The sequence below is a fragment of the Eptatretus burgeri genome, chromosome 7, assembly GCF_056783735.1.
Source record: "Eptatretus burgeri isolate ZD-2024b chromosome 7, Ebu_testis_v1, whole genome shotgun sequence".
Lineage (NCBI taxonomy): Eukaryota > Metazoa > Chordata > Myxini > Myxiniformes > Myxinidae > Eptatretus > Eptatretus burgeri.
Window position 1 is genome coordinate 1,746,104 of NC_140967.1, and position 24,166 is coordinate 1,770,269.

General features: G+C 42.4%; 1 protein-coding gene across 4 annotated transcripts in view; it reads left to right on the top strand.

Annotated features, from left to right (window-relative positions):
• The window catches only part of CFAP61 (cilia and flagella associated protein 61), a 256,962-nt gene that overhangs the window by 99,771 nt on the left and 133,025 nt on the right, over window positions 1-24,166 (top strand). For all 4 annotated transcript variants that reach the window (XM_085887234.1, XM_085887231.1, XM_085887232.1 and 1 more), the window contains 4 exons: window positions 8,445-8,515; window positions 13,923-14,068; window positions 19,180-19,219; window positions 22,055-22,194. In XM_085887234.1, coding sequence (XP_085743360.1) covers window positions 8,445-8,515; window positions 13,923-14,068; window positions 19,180-19,219; window positions 22,055-22,194 — 397 coding nt within the window. The remainder of the gene's footprint in view (window positions 1-8,444; window positions 8,516-13,922; window positions 14,069-19,179; window positions 19,220-22,054; window positions 22,195-24,166) is intronic.

The window sequence follows — 24,166 nt, forward strand, 5'->3', positions numbered from 1 at the left end:
CTTCAGTGTGAACTCCTCCTCTGATGACCCAAAGTGTGTGGTGTTCTAACATCTTTGGGCTCAATTTTACGTCACAGATATCTCACTCTGTCAATCAGTACACTCAACATTTCAAACATGCTCTTTCTTTCCTCTCCCAACCCCTCAAATATTGCACCACCTCCTCCTGCCTGCTCCCTTCTTCACCAAACCACGACTAAGTCTCATCCTTCCCCTATCCACACCTCTGCCATCGCCCTCCTTCCCCTTGGCCATGCCTGGTCTCATCATCTCCCCTCCCTCTCAAAGCTTCCCTCTCACTCCTCCCTCTCAAAGCAACCTTCACGCTATTTCCCCCCTCCAAGCTTCCCTCTCACCTTTCTCAAAAACTCCCTCCTCACCCTTCTCCCTCAACTTTCCTCTCTCACCCTTCTCCCTCCAATCTCCCCCCTCACTCCCCCTTCACAAAGTTGCCCACCCCTCACATCCACAAAGCTGCCTCTTTCCCCTGCCCTCTCTCTTCCATATCATCCGTCCACCTCCTCCAATCTTCAACTTCATTCTGCCCCTTCTCTTATTACTCCCCACTGTCTCATCCCATCACCACTGAGCTTTTTCTCCTCCTCATATGGCTCTCTCCCCAAGCTCCTCTGTAATCCCCCACATTCTGTCAACATCTCTCCGTCCTTCCCCCCCACCCCTCCTCCTTCGTCCTTCACTCCCCCTCCCCTCCCCTGCACCCAAAGCCTCCTCCCCTCCGTCTTTCTTAACAGTGTGGGCCTCAAACATTCAGGGTCTTCGCTCAAACCAGACAGATCTCTCCATACATGTTGCCACTGACAAACCAGACATAATCTGCTTAACACAAACTTTCCTCCTAAAAGATGTCTCGAACTCCCAAGTATCTCTCCCTGGTTACTCCCTCCACCATTATGACAGACCTGAGCCTCGTCCTGGTGGCAGAGTTGCTCTCTTCATCAAAAACTCTATTTCTCGCTCTCCATGCACTGCCCTCACTCCCCCACACCCACAGGAATAGCTCTGGCTTCGGCTTCCCCTCCACTCCCACCTCATGTTTATATGTGTGATGACTCCATTTACACCTCGCTCGCTGAAAACATGGACCAACTTCTATTCTCTCATCCCAACTCTCTCTTCCTATGTGGTGAATTCAATTGTCATCATGCCAGTGGGCTGTGTGGGTACCTTCCTCACCTGCCATGGCTCTTCAGCAAAAGACTTCTGTGACTCATTGGGACTGACAAAATATGTCAACTTCCCAACCCGGATCCCAAACAAAGGTATTCCATCTCTTCTGGATCTGATTTTGACCAATTTCCCTGAAAATATCTGCTGTACTTCCTCTGTTCCAATCGGTTCATCTAACCACATACTTGTCAAGAAAAATATCTCTCTCACTGTTATTAGAGAACTACCTCAGCGCCGTCGAGTCTGGCATTTCACTCAGGTCGACGGGCAGGGACTTCAAGCAGCCATCAAACTATTAGACTGATCTCCCATTTCTACTTCCTCCAACACCAACTCATCCTGGGATTTTTTCAAAGAAACTTGCTCTCTTTCATGCACAGATTTATCCCATCTCGTATTTAGTTATCATACCCTTCCTGCTGCCCATGGTACACTGAAGCTTGTGGTGAGGCAGTTGTCCTGAAACACCTTGCCTTCACCTCATTGAAGGCAAATCCAACTGATGGCAATCTCAGTTCCTTCCACAAAGCTCGGAACAAGTGTGTGTCTACCCTCAGGAGAGCCAGGAAACAACATCTTTCTAATCTCAAGTCTGAACCCTCAAACCTGTCTCCCTCCAAATCCTTGTGGCATCGTGTTAAGTCTGATTCTGGTTTATGTTCGCCCTCCATCCACTCCCTTTTTTCAAATGGCCGCACTGCTGGCACTGCACATGAAAAGGCTGAATTCCTAAACTCCATGTGTTTGCTTCGAAATCTCGTCTCCCAAACCCATTGCTTTCTGCACCCACCTTACCAAGTCGCACCCAGCTGTTCCTGGACTCAGTATCCTTTTCTCCTGACAAGGTGGAGAGCTTGCTTTCAAACCTCGACTCTGATTCTGCAACCGGTCCAGACGGCATCAGCCCATGTGTCCTAAAAACCTGCTCCTCTGCTCTTGCTCACCCTCTCTCTGTTCTATTCACCCTCTCATTTGCTCAAGGTCTTCTGCTATTTGCTTGGAAATCAGCAAACATTACTGCCCTGCATAAGAAAGATGCAAAAACAGATTCCTGCAACTACAGACCAATCAGCCTTCTCCCAATCATCAACAAGGTTGACATTAAATCCTTCCTCTTCTCCAATGGCTTGATTTCTGACCATCAATTTGGTTTCAGACCAGGTCACTCTATCCTGGACTTACTGCTCCTGCTCTTCCAACAATGGATGGAGATCCTCAAAGCCAGACATGAAATCAGAGCTATCTCATGAGACATATCGCGTGCTTTTGATATTGTCTGGCACTCCGCCCTGCTCACCAAACTCTCTTCCTGTGGTGTCGAAGGCAATCTCCACTCATGGCTTGCAGACTTCTTCTCCTGTCACAGTCAACGTGTCACTATTAATGGACTTCTCTCATCCCCTCTTCCTGTCCAGGCTGGAGTTCCTCAAGGCAGTGTTCTGGGCCTTGTACTTTTTCTGGTTTTCATCAATGATCTCTCCGACTCTCTGGAAAATCCTCTTTATCTCTTTGCTGATGATTCCACCCTCTGCTGTGCCATCTGTCATCCCTCAAATCGACAAGCAGCAGCCTCTTCACTCTCTGCAGATCTGGATAAAATCACAAGTTTGTCTAACATGTGGAATGTGTTTCAATCCTGACAAATCTCACACTCTCACTATGTCTGTCTGAAAGGACCGTCTGGACCCCCCCCCCCATCTACTTTCTTAACAATCCTCTTCAAGCTGTCCTTTCATTCAAACTTCTGGGTCTCACTATCTGCCATGATCTTTCCTGGGAAAGCCACATCTCCAAGCTGGCCTCCAAAGCCAGTCGCCTACTGGGCATCCTCTGTCGTGCAAAGTCATTCCTTGGCACACCTGAGCTCCTGACCACAAACAAAGTTTTGTCCACAGCTTCATGGAGTACTGCTCTCCCCTCTTGGCTGGTGCTCCCGCCTCTCACCTTTCTCGGCTTCTTGCTGTGGAAACCAAGGCATTTAAGATCATTGATATCTCCCGTGGTGAAGCTGAGTCTTTGGGTGTCTCATTCTGTCACCGCAGGCAGATAGGTGTTCTTTCTATCTTCTACCATCTCCTCTCTGGCCTTGCCCCCCCTCCCCCAGCTTTGTCTGCTATCTGTCACACCCATAATTCCACAGGGTGCTCAAGGTCCACCAGCAACACTCTCTCGTAAAAGTACCAAAGTCAAGAATCAATATCAACTGTTTTGAATCAAAACTATTTTGAATCAAATCTTGAGCACCCAATGAGTAAGACGAGTTCATTTGGGATTCCTGTTGGAATGTTTTTCTCCACACAATGAAATTTCATCCTGTTTATATAAGAACAAAATGCAGTTTAATTATTCATTTTTTTTGCAGCATAATACAATCTTTTGCATTTGTTTTCTTCATTTAACATCATCTTTGGTTGGTTCTATTGGCAATGTGCAGAAACCAAGATGTGTTAGTCGTTGGGATAATTAGAAATAGAGAAAGGTGGTGAGTGTGGAAGGACACGTCACTTTGGATACGTCACTTCCGGACTTCCGGTTCAGAGATCGGCGCATGAAGACGACTGGGTGACTAGCTCTCCTTCCAGTCCCTCTAAAACTAAGTTTCCAGTCCTAAAGCGTTTTGCGTATTTTGTTATCGAGATTTGTGTCAGGGTTTGTGAAACTGTACTTTTTTTTATGCCTCCGCACCAAGGGTGTTGGAGGCATTATGTTTCTGGGTTGTCCGTCCGTCCGTTCGTCTGTCCGGATTTTTGTTTACGCGATAACTCAAGAAGCAAATTGAAGAATTTCATCAAACTTAGTAAAAAGGTAAAGTAAGACAGGGCAATTAAGTGATTAGATTTTGGGCCAGATGTGATAAAGGTCAAAGGTCAAGGTCAAACTCATAAATTTTACTGTTTACGCCCTAACTCAAATATTGGACAGAATTTCATCAAACTTGGTACAAAGGTAAAGTTGGACAGGGCAATTAACTGATTATATTTTGGGCCAGATATGATAAAGGTCAAGGGTCAAATATGTCAATACTCAAGTGTTTGTGTGGGAGAGCAGAGGCATACCCGTCGACTTCGTGCAGTCAAATTACTGTAGTTTAGTGTTGTGTTCATAACAGTTTTAGCAGGTAGTTGAGTTAGTTTATTGAAAGAAGCAGGGCAAGGCCCCGCGATAAGTTTAGCGTGACGTCAGTTGGGGCCTGGGGAGGATGGGGATGAAGAAGGTTATAAATGGAGAGCGAATGAGAAAGGATGAGGAGTACGTAAAATGTCACAGTTGCTCAATGTGGGCCACGTCAATAATGGGGGAAGCAGAGGGTTCTTATTGTTGTAGGAAGTGTGAGGAAATCGTCCACTTGAGGAAGGTTATTACCGGGTGCAGAGGGTGCGGGCAATGGCGGAGGTGCAGCGGGTGCGGGCAGTGGCGGATGTGCAGCGGGTGCAGGCAGTGGTGTAGGTACAGAAATTAGTCGTCATGAGGTATGGGAGACAGTTTTTGTGGGTGATGAGATTATTAAATATGTAGATTCTTCATTCTGAAGGAAGGATTGGAGACACAGAATTCTGTGTAGTTTTGAAGGAGCTGGAGTTAGGGTCATTGAAGGAAGGATAAATCATATTGTATCGGGTCACGGCAGGAAGAAGTTGGTTGTGGTACACCAAGGTGTGAATGATGGAGAGAAAGTTTACTCAAAGGTTTTGTAAAATAGATACAGGATATTGGGTAAGCGGCTGAAAGCAAAGGGTTGTGAGGTCATTTTTTTCTGGGATTCACCCAAGATTGGGAAACAATATAGAAATTATGAGCAGAGCAACAGACGTCAACCAATGGCTGGAAGAATGGTGTGGGGAGGAAGCAGTGGGAATAATTTCGGGGACAAAGGGATTGTTTCCGGAATGATGGCCGTATGTTAAATAGAAAGGGGGCAGCAAGGTTTGCAGTGGGAATTGAGGAAGGAATTCAGGCTTTTTTTTAGGTCAGCGGAGGGTGGGGAAGCTATAAAGGAAGGAACGGATGAAGTAATTGGGATGAGTAAGGCCAGGGAGGAAAATATAATTTCGGGAAGGGAAAAGTTTAAATATATTCTATACCAATGCCAGAAATTTAAATAATAAGATGGGAGAGCTTGAAGCCAAAGTAGAGATGCGAGGAGTACGATGTAGTTGCAGTGAGTGAGACATGGTTTAAGGAGGAGAGTAACTGGAGGACAGGATTAGAAGGTTACAAGGTGTATCGGTGTGATATGAAGGAGAGAATAGGAGGAGGAGTAGCAATCTGGGTAAAGGACAGCATTGTATCAAGAGAAAGGGATGACATTATGGAAGGAATAAATGTTGATGATTCTGTGTGGGTAGAGATTAGAGATTGTAAAAACAGTAAGATACTGGAAGGATGCTTTTTAGGGCTCCGGGTGGGAAGGAAGAGGAGGAAGGATGAGTACATGAATAATTCAAAAGGGCATGTGGTCAAGGAAGAGTATTGATTATGGGGGATTTTAACTTGCTCGGGATAGACTGGTTCCAGGAACAGGGACAGGGAAGAGCAGATGAGGATTTCCTAGTTTTAGTCTAGGATTGATATTTAACCCAGTTTGTAGATAAGCCTGAAGGGGGTGTGCAGGGTTTGACCTCCTTTTAAATAATGATCCCAACATGGTGGAGGAGGTGGAGGTTGGGGAGCATTTTGGAGCAATTGACCATAACTTTGTGTGTGCAAATATTCTGTTATGGGTTAGAGTTCAAGATAGTAGAGTGAGGCTATTAGATTTCAGGAAGGCAAATTTTGAGGGTATGAGGAGAGAATTGGGTAATGTAGATTTGGAGACTAACAACAGGACAATCGGCGTCAGAGAAATGGGAAACCTTTGAGGACCAAATGTGTTGAGTACAGAGTAAGTACATTTCAATGAGGTGTAAAACGAGAAGTAGAAAGAGGTCAGGATTGTTGAGTGGTGAGATAAGGAACGCTATTAAGTTGAAACAGACAATATTTATTAAGTTTAAAATATCAGGACTGGAGTTAGATTTATATCACTATTGGAGTAAACAGAGGCAAGTCAATAAAATAACTCAACAAGCCAAAAGAGAGTATGAGAAGGACATGGCTAAGAATATTAAATATAATAACAAGGCTTTCTTTAAGTATATCAGTGGAAAAGAACAGGTTAGGACCAGTGTAGGCCCATTGAGGAATCGTACCAGGAGAGTGGTGAGTGATGAAAGTGAGATGGCAGGCTTATTAAACAGGAATTTTTCTTCAACTTTTGCACGAGAATGGCCAATAGCTGAGAATATTTATCAAGGAGATGAGGAAGGGCTTTTACAGAAATCCAGGTTGGAGTGGAGGAAGTAAAGGAACAACTAGGTAATCGAAGAGAAGATAAGGCTCCGTGTCCAGATAGCATGCAACCAAGAGTATTGATGGAGGTGGCTGAGCAGGTAAGCGAGATGTTAATGGATATTTTCAATAGCTCACTGGAGTCAGGACAGGTACCGGAGGATTGGAGAGTAGTAAATGTCACACCGTTATTTAATAAAGGATCCAGAGAAGAATTGGGAAACTGTAGACCTGTTCGTTTGACTGCAGTTGTGGGGAAGGTGTTGGAGACATTAATTAAAGACGGGATGAGGAACCATTTAAATAAATACAAACTAATTGAAAGTAGTCAGCATGGGTTTACCAAAGGTAGTTCCTCTTCAACAAATTTTTTGGAGTTCTTTGAAGCAGTATCTGATTGGATAGATGAGGGAAAGGCAGTGGACACAGTATATCTAGACTTTAAGAAGGCATTTGATAAGGCACCACATCGGAGGTTGTTAGCCAAAGTAAGGGCTTGTGGAGTGGCTGGTCAGGTCCATAATTGGATTGCAAACTGGTTTAGTGGTAACAAGAAAAGAATGGCTTTGAGTGGGAGGATGTAAGTGGTGGGGTACCTCAGGATTCAGCACTCGGACGGTGACTATTCAATGCTTACATCAACAATTTGGATAATGGGGTAAAGAGTAAGCTTTCCAAATTTTCAGATGACACAAAGCTTGGAGGTAAGGTGGATAGCAGAGGTGCTGGTGAACAGATACAAGTGAGTGTTGATACTTGTATAGATTGGGGAAATGATTGGCAGATGTAATTTAACCTGGGCAAGTGTAAGGTGTTGGGGATGGGAAAGAACAATGAAAATAGAGATTACAGGATGCAAGGAGTAATTTTGGAGCGTGTCACACAGGAGAAGGATCTGGGGGTGGTAATAGATATGGGAGGTAAGCAGGCAGCTCTGGGGAGAGCATACAGGGTTTTAGGTTGTATTTGGAGGGGGATCATTAATTAATCAAGAGGTGGTGTTAACATTTTACGGGAATTTAGTGAGGGCCACATCGAGAATATTGTGTGCAGTTCTGGTCACCACAGTTCCGGAAGGACAAAGATGCCATCGAGAAGGTTCAGCGTCGGGCTACTAGATTGATTCCGGGCCTCGCTCGACTCAGCTATGAGGAGCGGTTGAAGGTGACAGGGCTTTATACACTAGAAAGGAGGTGGTTATGAGGAGATATGATGGAGATGTTTAAGATAATGAAAGGTATTGATAAAATAAGTGAAGATGAATTATTCAACAGAGTCGACAGTGTCAGAACCAGGCGCCAGAGCCTGAGAGTAAAGAAGAGGAGAGTTAAGACGGTCGTAATGTTGGGGTCTTTTACTCAGAGAGTAGTTAATGCATGGAATGGTCTCCCTGGAAAGGTAGTCGTAGCAGAAAAAGTCGATAAGTTTAAATTAGAATGAGATAGGTACCTGGAAGTTATGGAGATCGAGGGGTATGGGGATGCTGATACTTTTCGGTAGTTTGAGTATTGATGTGTGATTGTGTGCGGAATGCTGTTGGTGGGGGTCTTGTTATGGGGGGTTGTGTGGTTGATTTGTGTTTTTCACCAAGCCCATGCCCCCTCTCTAAGGGGAAGAAAAGAAAAGAAAAATAAATAATTTAAAAAATTAGAAGCAATAAAAAACAACAAAAAAATACAATTTTGTTTTTTCTTTCATTAATTAAAATGATCTTGGGTTGGTGTGGTGTTCATGCAGGCATGATGGGCTGAATTGTCTCCACCTCTGTTGGATTCCCTTGTCCTTGTATTTGTGTATTTATTAACATTCTGCATTGCACAGAAATGCTTGGCTGGGAGTGTGGTATGGAATGTCTTGTGTAAAATGACTGAATCTATACATTTCAATGGATTCCATGTGATTAAAATGCAAAATGATTTGTTCGACAGATGACAATTCATGTTTGGAGGAAGAAAACCCAGGGTCCGTATCTTCAGAGAAAAACAGAAAATGTCATGAGGTAATAAATGTATTACGAGTAACAAAAACTCACAGATGGTGCTCAAATCCCATCCATGTAAGGTTTTGTACCATTCCTTCTATTATGCAGAAACAGATATAGTGTGAGTTGGAAAAATATAGTGAGTTCTTCAGGAAAATAATTCTTGCAGAAATGTTTCTGTAAGGCTCACTTGGCTCCACCTGGATGGGTTTTAGGGTAGCGGAGTAGTGGCTGAAACCCGAATCCTATCCAGGTTCCTCCTGATAACTCCATATTTGCTCTTCACTTTGGGTTCCTTCTTGGTTTTCTATTTCATTATGTTTGTACCATATCCTGATGCTGTGTGGACTGTGCTTCCCCGCTTACAGACCTCTGGTAGCTTGTGCATGTTGTTGTGTTTGAGCCTGGGGAGTAACTGCTGAAATGTATCTCTTTGGGTTCTTCCTGACATCTTTGTTTTTTGTGCCTTTCACATTTATTTCTAATTCGTATTTTTCAGTGTTCTCTTTATTCATTCTAATTCTTGCTTTTTCTTGTCTTTCATCTCTTTTACTCTTCATTTCTCTTTCTTTATCTATCTCTCCAAGGAGAAGTGAATTCTTGCAGAAATCTTTCTGTAAGGCTCATTTGGCTGTGCCTGGATGGGTTTTGAGGCTTGTGGAGTAGCGGCTGAAACCCGAATCCTATCGAGGTTCCTCCTGATGACTCCATCTTTGCTCTTCACTTTGAGTTCCTTCTTGGTCTTCCGTTTCATTGGTAAAAATAACGAAATGAACAATACCATGCTCCAGACGAATTAATTTCTTCTCGCCATTGTTTGCCCGCTTGGTTCGGGTCCACGGATGGAGTCACGATGATATTCAGATATCTCTTATGTTGCAGTAAAAAAATACACCTCCAGCATGAGATTATCGGTGTGTGAAATAACAAAAACATTTCTTCATTTCGGTTATGTAAACCAAGAACCTTTCTTTCACATACATAGAACAAGAACCTTTCTTTCACATACATAGAACAAGAACCTTTCTTTCGGATACGTAGAACAAGAACCTTTCTTTCACATACATATAACAAGAACCTTTCTTTATCAGCCCCATGAAAATGGCAGGAATTATTAATAGCCACGACAACTAAGCATGAAAAGTCCAGCCAAATGTACTTGCTTTGTCGTGGAGAGATGCACTTGTATAACCCCAGAAAATGAGGAAGATGCAATCCAAATGAAAAATATAAATGAATTATTTCTATTTTTCTACCTGGGAAATAACTTCTGTCATGCAGATAACAGAAGCACAAAATGAAGAGAAACACCATGTGACTGACATGTCCCTGATGAAGGCCACTCAAGATAAACGTTGCACTTTGTGATTCTTCATCTTATTTATCGATTTTTGAAAACCCCCTAGTTATTGAGAATAGAGAGATCCTTTACACTCAGGTGAATTGAAGAGCTCTGCAGTGTTCTCAGTCTCAGTTAGATCCAAGTGGTCCAACTCACTCCAAGTTCACAACACTTCACACTCATGAATTCCCATTAATGAAACGCTTTACTCTTTGCAGAAGAAGATTTAACAGTGATCTAAATGAGCATAAAACATCCTTTGCAGCTTAATTCCAGAGATGTGAACTTCCAAAATCACTTTTTTATGCAAGGTCTAAGGCTCGTAATCGAAGCTGCCACTCACACACATGGACATACGGACGAGAGAAACACTTAACGCAGCCACTGATCTTGGAGGAAGTGCCGTCACTTCCCGGGGTACTTTGGGTAGCAGCGATGTCACACCAATGGTGCCGCTTTTCTCACCGCACTCAGCGGAGCATTTTCTTAGAAGGAATTTTCTCCTCCCCTTGGATGCCAACTGAAACCAAGGTGTTGTTTTGCCCATTTTATTTGGAGAATAGTGCTGCTCTTCCTTTGTTGTTTCTTCACTCAATGTTACCAATAATTTATTTTGTAACAATTTCAGTAATGGCTTCCTTCTTGCCACCGGTCCATAAAGGCCAGCTTGGTGAAGGGAACGGGGTATTGTTGATTGATGAACACTGACACCCATCTCGGACATGGAGCCTTTCATCTGTCAGCCAAATCTGAATTCAGCACCCTTGCACAAGTGGTCGGGTATAAAAATACCAATGGTACCAGCTGTTGGGGGGTCTATGGGGGTCATCACCAGGGTGGATATAGGGCATTGGTTCTTAACCTGTGGGGCGTGAGTAATTTCCAGAGGGGGCGCGAGCCTGGAGAAAAAAGTAGGAATTTCTCCAATTATTTTTGGAATTCTCTTAACAAGTGTTTGCATGATATCGTGATGAAAAACAAAAAAACAAAAGTATCGCCTTTAATATTTTTCGTTTTCTATTCGCTACTCGGCTTACCATTTTCTGTATTAAAATTAATTTTAAAAATTAACATTTATTTAAATTTAATATTAAAATGTATATTTAATTTTAATATTAAAAATTTTTCAGAGATTTGCAGTCTCCATTTAAAACTAAATCATTCACAATGAGTGCAAAAAAGCGGAAGTATCTTGAGGAATATATTCGATTTGTATTTGTGTCCCTCCAAAAGGGTGACACAGCGGTACCCCAGTGGGTAATATGCTACAAGACTCTGAGCAATGATGTCATGCGGCCCACATGCTTGGAACGCCACTTGAAGACAACGCATCCTGCTCTCGCTGCCAAACCCAAGGCATTCTTTGAAACAAAAGGCAGTCCTTGAAGCAAGCTGTTAGTGGAGCAGTGGAGCAGTGTTTATGGACAGCAGTGGAGCATTTCGGCAACAGACTTCAAAGGTTGTTGAGGCTTCCGATGAGATCGCCATCTTGATTGCAAAGAGTAAAAAGAGTCATAACATTGGAGAGACTCTCATAAAACCAAGTGCACTGCGTGCAGCAGAGCTCGTTCTGGGGAAGGATAGTGCAAACGAGCTTTCCAAAATCTCTCTATCAAACGATACCGTCAAGGGAAGGATCGATGAAAAGTCTCAAGACATCAAAGATCAAGTTCTCGACCAAGTAAGAGCTTCTCCTATATTTGCCATCCAGTTGGATGAAACGACTGATGTTGCTCAGTGTTCTCAGCTACTGATGTATGCTCGTTTCGTGTCAGGCGATAGTGTAAAAGAGGAAATGCTCTTCCGCCATCTGATGGAATGTTATACAACAGCAACAGATATTTATCAAGTGGTATCAAACTTCTTCCAGGAAAATCTACTTTTGTGGGACTCCATGTTCGGGGTGTGTGCTGATGGAGCTCTGGCCATGCTTGGTTTGCAATCTGGTTTCATAACAAGAGTGAAAGAAAAAAGTCCATCTGCTATAGGTATGCATTGCATCCTTCATTGTGAAGCCTTAGCGTCCAGAACTCTACCTGCTGACATGAGGGATGTCATGAACCTGGCTATCAAGGAAGTCAACTTCATCAAAGCTGGAGCCTTAAACAGTCGTCTCTTCAAACAGCTGTGTGTGGATATGGATTCTGAAAATCAAGCCTTGCTTTTTCACACAAACGTACGATGGCTTTCAAAGGGAAACGTGCTTGGACGGCTTTATGAACTACAACAAGAAGTGGCAATATTTCTAGATTTGCAGCAGAAAGCAGATCTCCATGACAAGTTCCAGTCTGAAGGATTTTTGCTATCTCTTGCTTACCTGGTGGATATCTTTGAAGCACTGAATGCCATCAACCTCAAACTCCAAGGGAAAAACGTCAACATAATCATGCACCATGACGTCATTCAAGCCTTCATGGCCAAACTCGACTTCTGGGAATGTCGAATTCAGGATGGAAATACAGCCAGTTTTGTTAACTTCGATTCTGCTCTCATTCACAGTTACCTTGATTCTGAGTTCAAGAAACAAATAATTACTCATCTGACTGAATTGAAAGCAGAATTCATCAGATACTTTCCGGATATAGATGAGAAGCGCGAAGCCTGGAAATTCATTAGGAACCCATTTCAATGTGAAGTGGCTGATATTTCAGACGAAATGCAAGAGGAGTTTCTTGAGTTAAAGTTCAACTCCTCGGCTGAAGAAGACTTCAAAATACTGGATCTAGAGACGTTCTGGGTCACGTACCTTCCTGTTTACCCTTTGATCTCACATCAAGCTCTTTGGATTCTGACAATGTTTGGATCAACGTATCTTTGTGAAGCTGCATTTTCCATGCTCGTTGCTGTCAAGACCAAGTACAGAAACAAGCTGAGCGTTGAAGGGGACTTGCGTTGTGCTCTCTCTGGCAATCGACCATGCATTCAAGATCTGGTAGCTCAGAAGCAATGTCAAGTATCTCATTAAATGTCATCTCATTAAATATGCTGTGTATATGAGTGTTGCTCATTCAGAATTCTTTGTTCAATAAAAAGACTAAAAACACACTTTTTTCCAGTTTTTCCTTTTAATGCGGGAGGGTTCTAAAATCATTTGGTTGAAGATGTGAGAGGGGGGGGGGCATGGAGGCAAGGACCAACTACGAGAGGGGGTGTGGTGGGAAAAAGGTTAAGAACCACTGATATAGGGTCTGAAAGTGGTGCAATTATTGTTTACAGAACCGTTTCCATGGTAACCACCAAAATTACTAAATTTGGTCTTCTTCTTCTTCTTCTTCTTCTTTCGGCTGCTCCCGTTAGGGGTCGCCACAGCGGATCATCCGTATGATCCGCATAGTGATTTGGCACATGTTTTACGCCGGATGCCCTTTCTGACGCAACCCTGGTCGCCTCTTACGACACAGGGATATGGTACACCTATTTTAACCAGGGTATACACCGGCCCAGTATACTGGTACTCATTTCGCTGACCTCGGAAGGATGACAGGCTGAGTCAACCCCTTGATGTATTAATTCAGTGGCCCAACGGGGCTTGAACTCAGGACCTCTTGGATCCCAAGCAGCTGCCCTAAAATTACTAAATTTGGTCTAACTCAAATAAAAAATTTTTATTATAGAAGCTAGAAACACAATTCTGGTGTTGACTGAAAGGTCTAACTGTCCTCTACACAATGTTGTCCTTTATTACTATTGAGATAATTTGCATACAATTATGATGTCACAAACATGCAAAATCGTGTTTTAAAATTTTTTTCACGTTTTATATATTCACTGTGCATTTTCTGGTACATTTTTTCAGCTCATTATTGTGCCATTTAGTAGCAAATTTATTTCGACTATCAAAAATTTACTTTGTATAGGGTGTAGGATCTGGAAAGTATTGATTTGCTGTTTAGTCCATCTTCCATATTTTACCTGTTGTTCTTATTCCTTTTGCTGTTTTATGTTTATACATGATGTTTTGAACTTACAGTGTCATTGAAGAGGGGTTTCCCTGGATACAGGACAAGAAAGATTATTATTATTATTATTATTATTATTATTATTATTATTATTATTAACACGTAGCCGTTCATTTCCACTCAGTCTTCTACGTCCAGCCGCGGTCACCAGGATCAATGGGTTGAGGAATCACTGACCCACCAAAAAGACGAGTTCCTTCCTACATACAAAGGAGCCAGCAGTGCCTTTTGCATTCAGCTCTTTTGTGTCAATCCCAAGTATGAGATGAGGTACGATATAGTGTTATGTTTGTAGCGTAAATGGAGGAACTTTATTGTAAAGGTAGGATTGTATAGAGTAGCATGGTCCTTGGACAAGCAGGAGACATCTCAGGGGGAGAATGGGGCGTGGGGGGGCAGTGTTGTGTTAACGAGGTGGGGTTTAAGGAAAATTTCTCCCAGAGTATGTGATTGCCCCTGTGACCTTTTCTTATGATTTTGCATTTATAAGACCGGCAATAAAAAGGAATCGTGTCTTTAAAGCAACAGCAACCGAGCCGAACGTTCCCAGCAGGCAAAAACACCACCTCCAGGAATGACAACTTGCAAACCATGCCCCTGGAGTGGATGATGGATGAGTGTCAGGTCAGAAGGTTTGGCGAGACTAGAGTTGTCTGAGGTATTCAATTGGAGGCAAAAGGATCTCGCTCGCTGGTTTCCCCTCAACATGGTGAGGAAGGCTGCACGATTCTCGTGTTCATGCTGAGGCGAATTTGTTCGTGCGCTGGAGCAAAACGCTAGCCATTGACTGTTTGGCTGAGTTGTGAAGCATGTACGTTTCTGAGGAGGGAAGAAGAACGTCCCTCATAGCCTTATCACGGGGCCTCAGAAATCGTCTCGTCATATGGTCGAGGATGAAGGTGGGTGATCGTGGTGAATGGACCTGGTGGAAGAGAGGAACGGTTGGCATATTCACTTGCGAAAAGAATCTGCACGGCGGTTTCTGAGCCATGGCATTGAATACCACCACATGGATACCTCACGTACATTTCCCACCCAGAGAGTGGCTTGGCGCCATTTTTGGGAGTGGTTTCCCGCACAGTGACTACGCGGTTTCGACAATGCCAGGTCGAAAAAGGATCATCTCTGGATGAAGCTAAGTGCCAGAATAAAGAGTATGGATTTTTCTTTTGTTTTACCTTTCCCCTTGTCCGTTTTGAAACTGTGTGTCGAGGAACCTCAACTTTAGGCTGTAAATGACCTCACGTTTAATTACCTCGTGCTTTGATTTATTTTCATGATTACACTTTGATTCATTCCTCGAATTAATTCTTGATTTATGTTCATTAAACCCTGATTTGTTAAGATTGCTTTTGTCTGTCTATTTATTGTGGGTTCAAGTATAAACCCTTGTTCTCCATCCTGGTGAGTGCCTCTGGTATGTGCGTGCTGCCCCTGCCCCGCACGCACTATAATCTCAAAGGATCACGTGTTCTCCAAGGTAGAACTGTTCGGCTATCCGTCCAGGTCGGTCTTAACCGGTGTGGACACTACAACGTATTGTTACGATTGTGGGGGTAGATGGAAGAATTTAATCGAGAATTTGGCATTGTGTTGAGTTGCTTGGTCCCTGGACGAGTAGAAAGTATCTCGATATAACTAAGTTCGGGAATCTGTGAGTTTAAGTGTTCGGTGTCACCACACAAGGGGTGGTGTGGTGTTAATTAGCTTTGGGATTTAAAATAAGTTCCCAAGTACATGATTGCCCTCTGTGATTTTTCCCTGTGTTATTTTATATTTCAAGCCAGGCAGGAAATCTGGGAAACTCGTCCGTGAAACCACAACAAACAGGAGAAGCCTCACCTTCCCTGGTTTGGGGGCGAGCAGGCCATGCCCCAGAGGCGGAGGATATAAAGCGAGAAAGAGGAGAGGCTGGTGCATTGCAAGGGAGGTTCCTACTGCGTAAGACAGGAGATCGGTGTGATTGAGGTCGAGCGCAGGCAGGATTGTGCACGTGTGAATTGTGGAAGGCTTCCGTCTGGATAAAACGGGAGATCCGCAGAGCACACACACTAGGTCGGTGTGAGGAATGCACGAGGCATGTGGCACCTTTGGAAAGAGGAAGGCCGGCACATTTTGAACCTTCGTGTGGAAAGCTGCTTGTGGATTGCTTGGCATCTGTCTGCCCTGCCACGAGAGAAGTGACGGCGCCATTTGCACGTATGTGCACGTGCTGGTGGAAGTGCTTCCCCCCCCCCATTCCAAGTTCAACAAGGACCAGCTCTGGGCCAAACTGAGTACAATTTTTTTTTTTGAAAGGGGGTGGGTGGGGGGGGGTTCTTTACATTTTGTGTCACCCTTTGTCTGTATTTGCGTCTGTGTGCGAGGCCTCAACTGTAGGAGTTATTTATTTCATACCATTATTATTGTTACCTGTTGAATTGTTGTCTTTGTAAATATTTGTGTATGCTCATTAAATGTGTTTATTTTGAAGAAACTGTATTCCTGTAATTGTCGTGGGTTCGCGGATAAACCCCTTGTGCTGTCCTGGTGCAGTGCTCCTGTGCCGTGCTCCTCTGCCCATCCGACATTGCCCTTCACCATGCCCTTCCAGCACGTGTTAAAATCTCAGTCGATCAATGTGTCCGCCTCCTCTTAATAAGGAACTGTGTGGCCTTCCATGGGTTATTGGTGTTAACCACTTGGCAATACTCCAATGTTGAGAGAATACTCCAAAAATAAATGCACACAGCTAATACCTATTCAGTTATTGTTGACAAGAGTTTTGTTTTCCAATTGCTACCCAATTGTGAGAAGATCTGGAGAACATTGAGACTTTGTTCATGGTTAACATTTAAATGCAATTGTTGTCCTCCTTTTGCATGAAACGTATTCTTTCATCTTCTTTTAAAACCTATGAGCTGTGTATTTCCATGAAGTATGGTGCAGCAACACCTGCCATGTGTTGAAATGCCAGTTCATGGTGAGAAAAGGTAATACTTGATCATTCACAGAGTGACAAGTTGTGCATTGTCTGCCACCATGTTTACAGATGCTTAACTTGGTGATGCATGCTTTGATTTGGGCCTTGTCATGAAATAAAACCCCAACTACTTCCAGTTGAGTCTGCAATAGTTTGTGCTTTAGTTGGGACCACATAAAAGTGTCCTCATGCTTCAGTCTCAAGTACTTGCTTATTGAGCTGTTTGGTATGTTGGTTGGCCACCAAAAAAGACAGTTCCATAAACAGCAATTATTAGTGATTGTCACATGTTAACGAGTTCTCCCCTTTTCCATGATGTATCTCAAGAGTGTAAAACTTCTGAAACTAGCGAGTTCAGAGACCACGTTACCCCATGCAGTCTTGAGAAAATAGAACATGGGAGAGGCCTGCAAGCGACAAATTTGATTGGTCAAGATGATGTAAAATGCCAAAATAATTTGTCCAAGTATGGCTAAACGAAAGGTTTTTGAAAGTGCCAAAAGTTGATTTGTGTTCTTGAGTGTTTAAGTGTGTAATTCAATTGAAATAAAATAAAGATTTTAAAGATTTTCAAAAAAATAATTTCAGAGGCTTGCTGCCATTGATGCGGTGTCTTTAACACAACCTTATTTAACACATCCCATTAGTTATTCGTGCCTGTTGTTTGTGTCCTTTATGACGTCCTTAAACACTAAGTTTCCTGTTTAGAATGATTTTCAATTTTGTTTGACTGTCAGGCAGGCAGACAGAGTAAAACAATTATCTCACTCCTCTCTACACATGTGCGATCGGGACAAATTCAGAGCCAAAGTACTGCTAAACTACAGGTTCGTTTTCTGATTAATGTTCCAATTAATGTTCAAAATATAACGTTCGATTAAAATGAAGTTGTTCCTTGATCATAAACTGACGTTTATCGACAGATAGAAGAAGAGACAAAGTGAACTGCTTAACCCCACCTTTCACTTCATGCACACGGGATAATAAGCTTAAAATACTCCACTGGAAGTGTTCTGACCATGAAGTGTCTGCCACCCACCATTTAGCTACCTATTTCCAGTTAATATGGTCATTGTAGTCAGCATGATAGATATCAAAATTACATTTTGATTGCTGTTCATTTATTGTCTTTCAAAAACCCAGAACCACTGACTGCACAAAGCAATATCGGCTGCAATACTGTTAACCACACCATGAGTCAGCCTACTTATGTTTTAGATGGCTTTTATTGGCAAATCAAGGAATCCATCCATGGATGCATTTCTGGCTCACTGCCTGTCATGGCTGTTGAGAGATGCCAGGTTTTACCCCGTGCTCGAAGGGCAAATTATGGTTAAACAACAATTAGTTCACTCTGTCAATCAGTCTATTTCGATGATCGAGGAATTACTTAATTTCAATTAATTTTTATATTTTGATCACAGGAGAACACGAATGATCTTGTTTGCACCTCCACAAACCTCCAGTTTAACAGTCCTTGGGCAAAATTTTATGCAATATTAACCAAGATGTTTTTTTTTTATTTTTATTTTTTGAATCCCATGTGGAGGCTCGTGTGAGAGCTAATACACAGAAACATATCACAAGGCAGAAGACATGAGGGGCGGGGTACACGGGGCAAATAATATGGACACTACAGAGACTTTCAGGAAGGAAAGCAGCGAATTTGAAACCAGCGAAGGAGGTGGGTTTGGAGTGGATTAACGGGGGAAGAAAAGAACAATAATTTGGATGGGGGAAGAGATTGTAGTGAACAGCTGTTTTGAAGACCTGGAGGGAGGAGTGGAATTGAAGAGAGTATGGGAGTTTGTTCCAAAGGTGGGGAAAAAGAGGAATGAAAGAGTGAAGGTGAGCAGTGATTCTTGATTTCAGCTATTTCACCAGAATGGGGTTGCTGGCGGACATTGAGCGCCCTGTGGAAATACAAGGCGGACAGATCACAGACAGAGCAGGGGGGGGGGAGGGTGAGGGCAAGGCCAGAGAGGAGACAGTAGAAAACAGACCTCCGGTGAGAGAGTGGGACCCGTGTTCTTTGAACTCTCCAGTCATAAATAGAAAAGTGTGTAAAAACAAACAACCATTCTAACAAAGCTAAGAACGTGTACTTCAGACCCAAGACTAACGTACACGGTCAAACAAAGTTTTCCAAATAGTACACGTGCACCTTGGCCCTTGGAGCAAAGCACATAGTCATACAAAAGTCATATCTGTCTCGTATCCCAAACTGCTATCAGAAAATCAAAATTAACTGAACAAGCCATCAGCTCAAGTGTTTCACGAGTGGCTGGCTTAATTACTTGCATAGATGATCCCTCTGTGCTGACATGATTTGAATGTAAACCCAATACCATGATGTTTTCTGCACGGTTTTTGAAGTCCTGGTTTAATTATTTATCAATGTGCCTTGTTTTTTTTTCAGATCTCAAGATTTCTTGCCATATGTTTGTGGATTATTTCCTGTGAGTGGTTTACTTCTATTAATTTTTGTACTCTCATTTGTAAAAATGAAAGAGTTCGGTGGAGAATATAATGTTCATATTCAGATGATCATTATTCCATCTTTTTGGTCACAACCAATGAATCACTGACTCGCTCCACCACAAACTTGACATCACCAGAATGCATGGTCATACAATAGGACTCCTCCATATGAGTAGGTCTGACGAGACGTGTGCAAGGAGCAGAAGCTCCTCCATGGAGTGACCTTGTTAAACCCCACAAGACATTAAGTTGAGATCAGACTCCATCACTGTCGTGGGTACCAGGAAACAAGTGCCACACTTTATTAAAACTGAAATTGTTCCTGGCTACCCCCAGGACTGTTTTGCGTACCACAGACAGGTTAATGTGTGGCAGGCATTTTCTGTTGTTCAGGATGCACTTGCTTCCTGACACCCAAGACAGCAATGGGGTCTGATCTCTAACACGTGCACACACTAATCACTGAGCTATGGGAATTCTGGGTACTGATGGCTTCTCTTTTCTCTCCTATTCAGTGGGGCAATTATAGAGAAATTTCCTCTTCCCCATGGATGGCAACGTATATAGTTTAAAAAACAATTTTTTTTGTTTTTTTTTGTTGTTGGTTCTTTTCCTTTCTTTGAAATTGCTGAGGTTAAATCTTTTACATTCTCTGATAGTTGATGGTTGTTTTCTTTCACACATGTTTTTTTCTTCTGCACGTTTGAATCTGTTGTATAATTTGCATAAATGAAAGTACAAGTAATTTTCTCGCAATCTGTCCCTGCCATTACTAACCAGTACTAATATGCACACTTCGTAAGCCATCAGTGGATTTTACCTTGACTTGAATGCTCTTCAATATAAGCAGCAGGTGACTACTTTTACTGAGAACCATTTAATTCACAATCTGTTGAACATAATTACATTGTTTGTTCTAATCTCAGGTTTTACTTTAAAGTGTTATTTTTAATCAATTTGTACAATTTAACATGTACTTTTTAATTCTCACCCCCCAACCTGAAAAAGTATTGCTCTCATTACCTCTGACCTGGACAGTGATTGTAGAAGGTGGTAAAGGTACTTTTAGGCTGTAATAGGAGTAAGCAAAGAATAGTTAGGTATTTACTCCACTCGGATCACGATGCATGGGAAACAATTTTTATTGAGTCACATGTTAATACATCTCATCTTATCAGTACTCCAGGCACAGAGGCACTGAGTTCACCATCTGTAAGAGAAAAAAGGCACTTCTATTCCAAATGGTTGAAGGATGGGTCTTTTTGAGATATTTGCAGGAATACGACAAGGAGATGACCCTCATCAGTCGTCCCATTTTCTTAATACATCTGAGACATTGTCATGAGCTAGGCAAGTAGGAATACAAGAAACACTGTGCTTTCAGCGATGCCATGGGTAAGTTGCACAAACCCAGATGAGATCCTCACAGACCTTGAGTTTTCTGATGATGTCATCGAATGCTATTCTCAAATACCTGCAGCGGTGAATAGTCTTCTCATTGGACATGAAAGAACAGCTGCAACATTGAGCCCTAAGATTAATGCCACAAAGACAAAAAATGTTTACGAAACAATCTTGAGGGAAATATAGTTTTTGTCTCCACAAAGAATCATTATCCAACATCTTTCAGGTCAGCAAAGATGTCATGAAGATTTAACAGGAAGTGGCTAAATTTGACCTGCATGCAGGGCCGGATTTACCATGTGGAGGGCCATGGGCACAATGATTGTGGGGGGCCCCCACATTTGGAGATTAATCAACAACTTAAATTATAACTGCTTTTTCATCAACAACTGAACGTATATAGCTATAGATCTGGCAGATCCTGATCAGGAATGATTTTGCAAATATGTTCACAAATTACAATTAAATATGACAAGATGGACGGATTGTTATTGATATGGCTGGTGACTTATCTATGAGCTGATGACTTATCTCTGAGCTCATTCTAAAATCAAATCACAAAAATGCTGTTGCTGCAAGAGTAAGAGAAAGAGATGGACTAATATAAGAAAATAACAAACGACGCACTGTCATTATTCATACTACGAACTTCGACTAAAAATCTTCCAACTTCTAAAAACCCTCTGGGCAAGAGATGTCATCAAAATCATCGAAATTGTGGGGGGGCCGCTAAATGTGGGGGGCCCTGGGGCCATGGCCCCACCTGGCCACCCCTAAATCCGGTAGTGCCTGCATGGTGTTCCCATTGGAACATGATGTTCCAGTTTTGATGTTGGGATTCCAGGTTTCAATCCCATATACTGTATTCATTTCTTCATTGTTCATCCCATATACTGTCCTTGTAATTAATGTACATTAGTGGATCATAATGTCCTTGCCTTGCACGTGTTATATGCACATACTTCTCCATGAGACTTCAAGTGCACCAGAGAAATAGAGCAAACAACAAAGATTTAGGAACAAGGTGGGAAAGAATGGATAAGTAATGAAAACAAATAATCCTGCTTCACACCAAGCACAATATCACTTTGGTGAAAAACACAACTCAATCTACGTCTTTACTATTGGGATCATTTTGTAATAATATACTGTGTGATCTGTTACAAAACAGTTCCAAACAAGCATTTTAATATCTCTCACTACATTTAGAAAGTCAAAAGGAAGACTTTTATTCCATAGACCATAGAATGTACTTCATGAATCCACAGACCTACTCTATGGAATATTTCCTGTGAATCACTTTGTACCAAAAGGTGTGTGTGTGTGTGTGTGTGTGTGTGTGTGTGTGTGTGTGTGTGTGTGTGTGTGTGTGTGTGTGTGTGTGTGTGTGTGTGTGTACGCGCACACAGGATAAGCAGTTTTGTGTCATGACTGTACCTCCCATGGTTCCTGAACTTCCACTGCTGCAGAGCTTTTACAATGTACCACCTCGCCATAACAGCACCTTCCCTCAAGATCTCTACGTGTTCCACAGAGTTGGCCTTCTTATGTATTCATGAATATTCCATGTTTACTTTATCATGATGTATCTGTGATCAAACAATTTCAACCTCTATCTATAATGGAGCAGATGTGTATATGACTACAAATGTTTTATGTGATATATATACTGTATATACAGTGCCAATAGAAAGTATACACCCCCTTTCAAATTTTTCACGTTTTGTTTCCTTATAGCCTGGAATGAAATTACAACAAATCAGACTTTGTCCCCCTTTATTTACACATCGTAACCCACAACTTCCAAGTGAAAAACAAATTCTACAAATTTCAGAAAATTAATTAGAAATACAAAACTAGAATATCTTGGTTGGATAAGTGTCCACCCCCCTAATAATAGCAATTGTAAAGGAGTTCAGATGTAACCAATCACCTTCAAAATCACACACCAAGTTAATTGGCCTCCACCTGTGTTAATTTGTCATGATTCAGAATAAAATCAGCTGTTCCTGAACATTTCCCCTTGGTAGTGCATTTCACAGCAAACACTCAACCATGAGCACCAAAGAACTTTCAAAAGACCTTGGGAATAACATTGTGGAAAGCCATAGATGAAGGGATGGGAATTTCAAAGGCCTTGAATATCCCATGGAGCACAGTCAAGACAATCATTAAGAAGTGGAAGGCATATGGTACCACCAAGACCCTGCCGAGATCAGGCTATCCCTCCAAACTGGATGACCAAGCAAGGAGGAGACTGATCAGGAGAGGAGAGATTGGGACCATACTCTTTGCAGAGTGTTGGTGCTGCTTAAGCAGTCTCCTTGGCTATTGGGTACAATCCTGGACGGGTCGCCACTCCGACACAGGATACCAGCAAGCTGGCACTCATTTTTCCGACCTCGGAAGGATGACAGGCCGAGTTAACCCCACCTGGTATTAATTCAACAGCTGAGCGGAATTTGAACTCAGGACCCTAGGATCCAAAGCCCACCACCCGAACCATCAAGCCAACACCAGGCATAGACTGATCAGACGACGGAGGTCACAAAGAGGCCAATGGCAACTTTGAAAGAGCTACATGCCTTTATGGTAAAGACTGGTCACTGTGTGAATGTGACAACAATATCCCAAGCACTCCACAAGTCTGGCCTGTGTGGTAGGGTGGCAAGAAGAAAGCCATTACTCAAACAAGTCCAACTTGAGTCCCGTTAGAGGTACATAAAAAAACCACTGCGGATATTTTGAAGCCATGTGGCAAAAAGTTCTGTGGTCTGAAGAAAACAAAGATGGAACTTTTTGGCCTAAATGCAAGCTGTTACATTTGGCACAAACCCAACGCAACACATCACCCAAAGAACACCATCCCTACTGTGAAGCATGTTGGTGGTAGCATCATGTTATGGGATATTTCTAATCAGGAAGGACTGAGGCACTTGTCAGGATAGAAGGGAAAATGGATGGAGCAAAATGCAGAAAAATCCAAGAGGAAAACCTGCTGCCCTCTGCAAGAAACCTGAAATTGGGACAGAAGTTCACCTTTCACCATGACAACGACCCAAAACACACATCCAAAGCTCCACTGGAGTGCCTAAGAAGCAAAAACATAAATGTCCTTGAGTGGCCCAGTCAGAGCCCCGACATAAATACAATCAAAAATCTGTGGCATGACTTGAAGATTGTTGTCCATCAACACTTCCCACGCAACTTCACTGAGCTTGAACAGTTTTGTACAGAAGAATGGAAAAATATTGCCCAATCAAGGTGTGCAAAGTCGGTAGAGACCTATCCCAACAGACTCACAGCTGTAATTGCTGTCAATGGTGCTTCCACCAAGTATTAACTAAGGGGGTTGGACACTTATCCAACCAAGATATTGTAGTTTTGTATTATTAATTAATTTTCTGAAATTTGTAGAATTTGTTTTTCACTTGGAAGTTGTGGGTTATAATGTGTAAATAAAGGTGGACAAAGTCTGATTTATTGTAATTTAATTCCAGGCAAGAGGGCAACAAAAGGTG